Source organism: Chanos chanos, chromosome 15, assembly GCF_902362185.1.
Source record: "Chanos chanos chromosome 15, fChaCha1.1, whole genome shotgun sequence".
In the NCBI taxonomy this organism is placed as follows: Eukaryota; Metazoa; Chordata; class Actinopteri; order Gonorynchiformes; family Chanidae; genus Chanos; species Chanos chanos.
Window position 1 is genome coordinate 18,710,075 of NC_044509.1, and position 10,800 is coordinate 18,720,874.

At 40.2% G+C, this 10,800-nt stretch overlaps 1 protein-coding gene across 1 annotated transcript in view; it reads left to right on the plus strand.

Annotated features, from left to right (window-relative positions):
- stard8 (StAR related lipid transfer domain containing 8) overlaps positions 1-4,393 on the plus strand; it is a 46,807-nt gene extending 42,414 nt beyond the window's left edge. Inside the window, exons 13-14 of the mRNA XM_030792473.1 lie at positions 3,511-3,687; positions 4,192-4,393. Coding sequence (XP_030648333.1) covers positions 3,511-3,687; positions 4,192-4,309 — 295 coding nt within the window. The 3' untranslated portion in view covers positions 4,310-4,393. The remainder of the gene's footprint in view (positions 1-3,510; positions 3,688-4,191) is intronic.
- Positions 4,394-10,800: the final 6,407 nt, after the last annotated feature.

The window sequence follows — 10,800 nt, forward strand, 5'->3', positions numbered from 1 at the left end:
TTCAAAATAATAATGATCGCATCTCATTCGCTAATAAATCTGCACAGCGTCTCACGTTGACCTTTTACCTTTTATGAGAGTAGCGTTAGCCTTGCTTGCGAGGTAGAAACAAAAACAACACGCCCAACATCGCTGACACGGTTTACAGTGCACCAAATTCTAAAGTTTGGATTTTATAAGAAGGAAGGAAAATTGGACGAAAGTCTGTCCATTTGTAAGGTCTGTAGAGCAGCGATTAAGTACAGCGGTAGCACGACAAAGTTTACCACATATCTGGTGGCACGGCATGGTGAAACCTATGAGGGCAACGAGGGATCTGTGGATGCTACTGCAGCTAGCACAAACAAGAACAGGCAATACAAAGACACGGATATTAAACGACTTAACAGCTCTAAGGTAACCATGGCATCTATTACTTACTTACTTACTTAATTTAAATCTCTGTGATCGTGCACACCGTGAACGGTGAGCAGTGAATATGACCTCTGCATTTAACCCATCCAACAGACCCGTAGTGAACACACACCAGACGCAGGAGCAGTGGGGTTAAGTGCCTTGCTCAAGGTTACACAGCCGTGGATGTTAGTTCTGGGAATCGAACCGGCAACCCTCCAGTCACAAGCCCGGTTCTCTAACCTTTAGGCCACAGCTGCCTGTAAGTCTCTTTGTTCCCTGTGGAAGATAAGGCTGCGACTATCTGTCTCCACCTGGTCCTGTCCTGTGCAACATGTTGTGCCTCGCCCCAAGTTAAGTTAGCCGTTTTCAGTTCTATAGTCACAGTTTTCCGCAGTTTTTTTGGCTTCCCTGGTGTCCTCTTTCCTGGGGTCCATCTCAGGGCTACTTTGGGAATGCGGTCCTGGTTCATTCTAAGGACATGTCTGAGCCAATGGAGCCGTCGGTGTTTAATTTCCAGCACCACATTGCGACAGTTTGTGTTTTTATACAGGTCTTCATTGGATATCTTTTGTGGCCAGAAGATGCAACATATCTTCCGGAGGCATCGATTATGGAATGCATTGATCTTTTTCATGTCACTCTCAACCACTCGCCAGCATTCTGAGTCGTACAGCAAAACTGATTTGACATTACTGTCATACAGTCAGATCTCAGTCTTTAGGCTGTACTGCTTTGACTTCCAGATGGTTTGGAGCCAAGCCTTATACCACAGTAGCTATAGCCTGTTTTATTGCTAAGGACTTATAATGTTTGTTCATACAGTAAGTCTTTATTGTCTGTGTCTATTGAAAAAGTAATAAACACAATGACATGGAATTTCTAAAATGATATGTCTTCCATTTTTTTCCCATGCCACAAAGTAACAAAAATACTTGGGATTCCCTGGTCTTTTATGAAATATATCTATTTGAAGGTAAGCAATGCAACTTTTATAGAATTGGCTGATTTTAATTTATAATTGAAAATGAATGTTTACAATAAACAAATGTAAAGAACTGTATCAGATTGCATGGTATCGCAACGAATCGTTCCATATTGAAATGTATCATCCCTGAATCGTATCGTAGCTCATGTATCTAGATACGTATCGGATCGTCTTATAAGGGAGAGATGCACACCCCTAATACTCACACTTGGTGCTTTGGGTTCACACACACAAAATTTGAGATAGCAGACAAATGAAGACATACCCTTCCAAAGGACACAGTCCTTTGGTGCTGGTGTCTTTGTATGTGGCACCAGACTGATGCACTTTGGTGTTTTGCTGTGTAAATTTAAGTTACTGATATTCTTAAATGGTGCGATATAGTGCAAAACAACATGAAAGCATTGCCCAAGTCGGTTCCTGCAACTTACACAGATACAATTAAGGTCATGTGTAACATTGGTGCAAACTGTACACATCTTGGCAACAACCTGTCTAAACATGACCGACTAGGAATGGTCTGTACTAAATTTCTTAAGATTGCCAAGACACTATGAGACGGTGATGTGATGTGGTGTGTGATATATTGTGTTGTGTTTTGGCAGTGATGTGATGTGGTGTGTGATGTGTTGTGTTTTGGCAGTGATGTGATGTGGTGTGTAATATATTGTGTTGTGTATTGGCAGTGATGTGATGTGGTGTGTGATATATTGTGTTGTGTTTTGGCAGTGATGTGATGTGGTGTGTGATATATTGTGTTGTGTTTTGGCAGTGATGTGGTATGTGATACAGTGTGATGTGTAATGTGTTTGGGCAGTGTTGTAAGTAAATGTAGCAGATGATATGACAAGTGCCAGTAATAAAATATTTCAGTCAAATTGGCAGAGATAAGACATGACATTTTATGTCACTTAACTGTTGTGAAAAATGAAATAGAAGCTAATGGAAGATGTGAGTCATCTCATTTTAAAAATCTGGTGTCACTCCCAGGGCTCTAATGCTTGCAGTGGCTTCTGTGTGAAAATGTTTGTATCTATACTGAAATTGTCTGCATTATAAAGAGAGTATGTCCAGAGGTATTGGTTGTGTTTGTGATCCATGTTGTGTTTTGAGACCATGTGATCACAGATGACTTGTGTAATAAAACATGAAGAGTCAGACCATGGCTGTTATGTGAATAAAATAAGACCAGCCAAAGTCACCTGAACAGTGACACAAACATATAAGCTGGAACATGGTCAAATGGCAGTGAACATTTTTGACTAAATTCAAAATGCATGCCAAACTGTATTATGGAGTTCTGTTAAAAACACTGTAGGATTGGCATTTTAACACCTTACTGGATAAGATAAACTGGATACTAGTGGAGTAAACTGACTGAGTTAAACTGTGTTATTTGTTGTCTTTGTGGGTAGTATTGATGGGTTAAACTGTGTTATCTGTTGTCTTTGTGGGAAGTATTGATGGGTTAAACTGTGTTATCTGTTGTCTTTGTGGGAAGTATTGTGAGTTAAACTGTGTTATTTGTTGTCTTTGTGGGTAGTATTGTGAGTTAAACTGTTATTTGTTGTCTTTGTGGGTAGTATTGATGGGTTAAACTGTGTTATTTGTTGTCTTTGTGGGTAGTGTTGTGCGTTAAACTGTGTTATTTGTTGTCTTTGTGGGTAGTATTGTGCGTTAAACTGTGTTATTTGTTGTCTTTGTGGGTAGTATTGTGCGTTAAACTGTGTTATTTGTTGTCTTTGTGGGTAGTATTGTGAGTTAAACTGTGTTATTTGTTGTCTTTGTGGGTAGTATTGATGGGTTTTGATCAATATGCGATATGAAGTATAACCTTAATGTAGGAAGGACTTTTCTTATGGGTGGATCTGTTACAGTGCCAGAGGACATGAGGATGTTATTGAGTGTTCATCAGGCTGTTGTGCACTTAGCAGTCACTGTTTGTGCTGTGAGAAAGGTCTGGAACGTGCAGTCTTTTGTTTATTGCTGCTGTGTGCTCTGTTGATCAGCTGTTTCTGGGCCTGGGTTGTTTATGGTAATGATAATGGTGTGTTATTATCAGGTCAGTGCAGATATGTGGGTGTTTGACTCAGTCAACTTTATATTTAAGTAGTGTATTAATATTTCAGGCGGTGGTGCACTGACCTGCCCAAAGGGGTGTGTCTTCTCGTATCCTCCTCCGTTCACCATGACGACGTGCCGTTGGAGGCAGGGTTAAGGGCGGTGCTTCTCACATCTCGCTTCCTGATTGAACCGTGTGGAATGGGCCGATCAAGGCTCACACATTACTGCAGAGCAGACCTAAGGTAACAAGTAACACACACACACACACACACACACACACACACACACACACACACAGACACACACACAGACACACACACATACACGTGCACACACACACACACACACACACATACACACACACATACATGCATGCATACATGCACACTCACGCATGCACTCATACACACACACACACACACACCCACACACGCTTGCATACACACACACACACACACACACACACATGCATGCATACACGCACGCGCACACACACACACACACACACACACACACACACACATGCATGCATACATGCACAGGCACGCACACACACACACACACACACACGCATGCATACATGCACACACACACATGCATGCATACACGCACGCACAAACACACACACTCACACAAGCATACAGTGTGTGCGTGGACACTCACACACATCATCTACCAGTCTGTCTGTCTGTCTGTCTGTCTGCCTGTCACCCCACCTGTCTATTTTCTCTGTGATTTATTCATAGGGGTCGCTCTCCTGAGTGGTACAATAAAGTCTTTGGTCACCTGTGTGCTGTGGAAGTTGCTCGGATACGTGGTTCCTTTCCTGTGCTGTCTGCCAGAGGCCCCGAGACCAAACTGTGAGACAATAAGGAGACAGGAGTGAAACAATAAGGAGACAGGAGTGAGACAATAAGGAGACAGGGGTGAGACTGAGAAGATGAAGAGTGAAACAAACTGTAAGACAAGAGTGAGACACTGATTTGGTGTAATAGGCCTAGTGGAAAACACAGGGCAGTACTATGTACTATAACATCAGATGAGGACAGTGTTTTTGAAGCATGTCTTCATTTTGCAGTTTCAGTCCATAAGTTGGCTGTGTATGTGATAAGTACTAATTTATTAACCGTCTAAACGAATGTAGGACTGAATAATACATGTTCATGGTGTTTGAGTGTGTGTGTGTGTGTGTGTGTGTGTAAATACACATACAAAAACAAAAACACACACACACACACACACACACACCATGACCATTAAAAGAAAAAGCCATAATATGTTCTTTTACTGATTAAAGTTCATAAATAGAACATGATGTAATGTACTGTCTTAGGTAAGGCCATACTGTGTGTGTGTGTGTGTGTGTGTGTGTGTGAGTGTGTGTGATAGAGAGAGAGAGAGAGAGATGATATGTGTGCATAGCAGACACAGAGAATTGTTGTTCATTCGTTGTTACAGCCTTGTGTTTCATAGTGTGAAGGAGCTTTGTCCACCTTTAGATAAAAAGCAAAAAAGATGTTTTTATTGTACAGTCATGTGGCCTCCCATCTGTTGCTGTAAGGCGAGGTCATTTTCAAGGTCACTTAAGCCTTTTATAGTGCTCTTCCAGCTCTGAATGTGTTTTCCAATGATTCTGATATCTCAGGGGAGCTGTGTACTAAAAGACAAATGTTTAAGACACTATGCACAATGATTATGACCTCAGAATGAAGCGTGATCACATCATTACAATCTTATTTGCGTCATTACAATCATATTCATATTATTACAAAGTTCTTATATTCCCCTGAAGTGCTCCTCCCCTTATGATGACTAGTTGGGACTTAAACACACACAGACACTCATGCACACACACACACACACTCATGCACTCACACACACACACACACACTCATGCACTCACACACACACACACATTCACACACACACACACACACACTCACTCATACACTCTCACATTCACATACACACACACACACACACACACACACATACATTTTCAGGCTGTGAAGTGGTCAGTGTGTCATGTTTGAATATGTTGTGATGGTATGTGCAGAAGTGTGAGCGTACTGGTTTTGGTGAGGATGTGCTATGGGAAGATGACTGAGGCTTTGACCTGAAAGACCGGAGAGCTTTTCTCATGGTTTATATTAGACCTTACCATTTTATATTAGACAAATTCACTGTATTCTTTTTTTCTCCATAAAATCAGGAATATTAGGTGCAAGGTTTTGACTGTGGAGAAGCTGTAGTGGGACCTGTATAGTGTTGTTGCAGTGATCATAATCACAGATGAGCATGTTTAATTTGCCTTATTTTACCTCAGGTTCCGTATACATCTCTGTCCTTTGACTGTGGGTGAATTTTAGAAATGTACTCATGTGTTCCTCCCCAGTCACGTTCCTCTCCAGTCACGTTCCTCTCCAGTCACGTTCCTCCCCAGTCACGTTCCTCTCCGGTTGGAAAGAAAAGACAAAACCGCAGTGTGTTGCCTTATTTCTTGGTTTGTCAAACATTTTATGTTTCTTTTGTTTGTGTACATTTGTGTACTTTTAATTTATCATAGAGGAATTAAAGTGTGTGCATGCGTGCGCGCATGTGTGTGTGTTTGTATATGTATTTGTGAATTCATAAATGTGTTTCTCTGGGGCCTTACATAACAGATAATATTTCTATGTATTTTAGTCTGTGAGACATGGAGCATCACTAATAGATAATATTTTTTTCAGTTCAGTTCCTTTTAGGGTCTCTGCTTCATCCCCTCTTCATTTTATCCTCTTCCTCTTCAGTGGACGCCTAAAATGTCAGGGTTTTATTTGACTCATTCTGTGTGCACTCTGCGTGTTGCTTTGGTTAGAGTCAGGGTTCGGGTTCAATGAGAGTGAGCCGCTTTCTCTGAACTTTGGAAGCCTGTGACTCAGGTCGGCCAAAACAGAGAGAATGATCGCAGTAATAAAAGATTAAATCAGCCTTTTGAATACAGGTGAAGCCTAAAAGAGACAGCATGTTTACCCACAGTAAACAACATCATTGGAATACAGCTCAGATCTTTCATTCTGGTTTAGAGATGTTGAGATGTTTGTCACATTTTTCAATGTTTTCTGATTCTGCTCAGTCAATTTACTACCTGTTTGTATCATCACTTTGACCAAAGTGGGCAAGAATAAAACGTTTTTGAGAATATGCTGTGCTTTGTCTCTTTTCTTGAGTGGGGTGAATAGATAAAGGTTTTACTGGAGGACGAGTAAATCATTACACTGTACCATTACACCTGGACCAGCTGATCAGGATTTCATTAACAAGAGTCAGTATACATATTAAACACAGTTTGATCTCCTGTAATGACAGGAACAATCCAGTTGAATTACTGTCGTTATTAGCAGAACTGCTTCCTTATATGTTTTACTGTTTGTCATTCAAGTACATGGCACACAAAGTGCAGGCTCTTGAAAATCAGTACATTGGAAACACTGAGTATTGAATCTTCCCAAACCAGGCTTTTTAAACTGAAGTTCTCAGACAACTTTCAAATAACAATGTAAAACATACAGATTGCCATATAGTATTTGTATAGAGTGTTTCTAAAATGTTATTTCACAGCTTGTTCAGACTACCACCGACTGGTAACTGAGTGGCCATCATTTCTGGAACAAGCAGCAAAGAGTTTGACATCACAATAAGCTGAACACAGCTAACAGAGGTTTAAAACTAAATGTTATGGAGAAACTATTAGCACTTAAAACAGTGTAATTAAATAATGCAGAGCACTGTTTTGAGAAAAATCGGTTGGGTAGGCAGTTGAGCAATAAACAAGATCAGAATTTCCGCAACGATTTTTTTTTTTTTTTTTTTTTTTTTTGCTGGTCCGGTGTCCGTAATAATTTATTTTACCGGACATATGAGAAACTTAGCGGTCAAACGTTCCAGTAAGAGCGGGGCGTGTCTATGGGTGGGCAGGACAGGGTTTTTTTTTAAGAGGCTAGGCCAACATGGCATCAAATGTGACCGAGTAACATTTTATTTTCTTCTTTTTTCATTGCGGCAAATCCTCTGCTGCTGATTTGAAATCAAATGTGTCCAATGAATCTTTGCAGTTTGCAGTATGCATAAGCGTGTCACTCATTGTTACGGAACATTTTGACCGGCAAGTTTTTAATTTATCGGTTTATAAATTTTACCAGGCAAAATCTGGTAATTACCGGCTAACAGAAACCCTGATGTATGTGTGTGTTTAAGGTAATGCTTCCCTCATGTGATAGCTGTGATACTGTCATTAGCTACGGTTACATGCACACATTTTTATCATTCGGAATGAAATTATTCCAACTGATGATTCCGAATGTACTGTTTACATGAAAGCGATCGGATAGTTTGTGCGTATTTACATATCACAAGCGTACAATTGGAATTCACTGCAACTACAAAGAAACTACCTTGCGCCTACCTGTATGATGTAGTCGAAGGCTGTATAGAAATCTCTAAGTCTGTCATACACAGAAATAAATAATATTAGAGTGGTCAAAAGAACGCTCACTTTCAAGTAGAGCCAGGGCAACAATAGCTTTACTTCAGGTCAACGATTCGATCAGTTGACTGCTTAAGACATTTGTATTTTTAATTATAATTTTAATAATAGTTACATCATCTTTGTGTGGAATATTCTCCAAAGCTTGCTTAAAGGGCTCGTTGTTGCGGGGTTTGCGCTCATCTAGACTATTCTTAATTCTTTGAGAATGTTTAAAATAAGCGTGTTAAATTTCTCGCACTGTCACCCATGTAATATAATAATAATAATAATAATATTAATAATAATAATAATGATAATAATAATAATATTTATTTAGAGCCCAATATCACTATTTATAGTCTCAAAGGGCTTTACATGTCTACAACAAAGTCCAATCAAAATTATATTATGCATAAGTTCGAGAAAATAGATAAGTCTTTCGTCTCGTTTTAAAGGTATGGAGAGAGTTTGCCTCTCTAACTTCTTTAGGTAAACCATTCCAAAGGAAGGGAGAGCGGTAGGAAAAGGCTCGGTTGACAGTGGACTTCTTTTTAACTCTTGGAATGACTAATAGTCCAGAATCTTGAGAGCGAAGGGTGCGAGGTGAGTTATAGGGTGTGATGAAGTCAGACATGTGGGAAGGCGCAAACCCATGTCAAAATTTATGTGTTAAGAAGAGGACATTAAAATCTGCCCTTGCATGAATTGGGAGCCAATGAAGGGAAGCCAGGACATGGGTCATGTGATCTAACTTCTGGTCAGAATTCTCCCAACAGCATTCTGGACCAGCTGAAGACTATTGGTACTAGAGGCAGGCAGGCAGGCCAGAGTAAAGAACATTGCAGTAATCGAGGCGAGACGTGACGAATGCATGAACAATGGTTTCTGCATCAGCCGTACTTAGAAAGGGCTTAATTTTAGCAATGTTACAGAGGTGATAAAAGACAGTTTTGGTTGTGTTATTGATATGAGTGACTAGCCAGAGACTACAGTCAAAAATCACACCAAGGTTTTTAGCTGAAGAGTTTTGAGAGATGATGCAGCTGTCAAAATTTAGGGTAAGATCACTAAAAAGATGCTTATGCGTAGGGGGACCAATGATCAGCATTTCAGTCTTGCCTGCGTTAAGCATCAGGAAATTTGAAGACATCCAACCCATAATAGCACAAAGACATGCCTCAGAGCGGTCATTGTGCTGGATAGGTAAGAAAATCTGAGTATCGTCAGCATAACAATGGAAGTTAATGTTGTAACTACGAATAATGTCGCCCAAAGGGAGAATGTAAATAGAGAATAGAAGAGGCCCAAGGACTGATCCCTGAGGAACACCATAGTTAAGCTTACGGTATTCAGAGGTCACATTATTATAGTGGACACACTGCTTTCTCTCAGAGAGATAAGATTTAAACCAGGCCACTAATGCCAGTTTGGTTTTCCAGGCACTTTAACGATATAGTTGTGATCGACCGTGTCAAATGCTGCACTCAGATCAAGCAGAATAAGAACAGAAGTAGCACCAGCATCCATGGCTAATAAAAAAATGATTAGTTACTCTAGTAAGCGCGGTTTCAGTAGAGTGAAAACACCTGAAGCCTGACTGAACTATTTCAAACAGACTGTTATAGGATATACGGGCTATCAGCTGAGCAGCTACAATTTTTTCAAGTATTTCTGAAAGAAACGGGAGATTACAGATCAGCCTATGATTATTTAAGGCTTCAGGGTCAAGGTTCGTTTTTTTAAGTAAAGGCCTGATCACGGCTGTTTTAAAAGAGGACGGTACAACACCAGATTTAAGTGACATATTTAGAGTGTTTAGGATTGTTGGGCTGAGAACCGAGAAAAGCTCCATGTAAAGTTTAGCAGGTAGGGGATCAAGGAGGCAAGAAGCTTGTTTAGCAGAGTGCACCAATTTGGACAGCTTGTCTAGAGAGATATGGTTAAATTGAGTTAAAGGGTGCACATCCTGACTAATTTTAGGCGCAGTAACAGTGAGTGTGCAGCCAGTCTGATTTGATAAATTAATTTGAATAATACGACGAATTAAGTCTGTTTTTTGCGAGAAAAATTCAACAAAATCGTTTGGGTCAAAGGGCTAGAGTGAGGGGAGTGATTCTGGGTAAGTTTAGATACTGTATCAAAAGGAACCTGGGATTATTTTTTGTTTACATTAATTATTTTCGAGTAATACGCGGATTTGGCTGTGTAGAGAGCGCGTTTATAATGTATCAGGCTGCCGTGCCATGCAAGGCGGAAAACCTCTAGTTTGGTTGACCGCCAGTTTCGTTCCAATTTCCTACACACCTGCTTCAGCGCGCGGGTTTCATTATTAAACCAAGGTGTTAAGTGTTTACGCCTATTTTTTTATAGTTAATGGTGCTACCATATCTAGTACATTACGAAGGGTAGAATTTATGCTGTCCATCAAGTCGTTCAAAGATCTTTGCTGATCATTGAAAGAGTTGAGAGCAGTAGGAAGCAGGTCAGCGAGCGCAGCAGTGGTGGAAGCATTAACTCGACGGCAGCTACAAACCGCGGTAGAGACAACTGGCGTGAACGGAAGAGTTATTTGGAAAGTAATAAGAAAATGGTCTGAGAGGGCAGCGGAGTAAGGAGAGACGACAACGTGAGAGATATCTAGTCTGCGAGCTAGAATAAGATCTAAAGTGTTGCCACTGAAATGAGTTGGTTCGTGGACATATTGGTCAAAGCCAGAAGTGTCTATGATGGCTGTAAAAGCTTTATTAAATGAATCAGAATTGTTATTGATGTGAATATTAAAGTACTCCAGGATCAGGATTTTATCCACTCTAGTAAGAATAACAGAGATAAATTCAGAAAACTCATC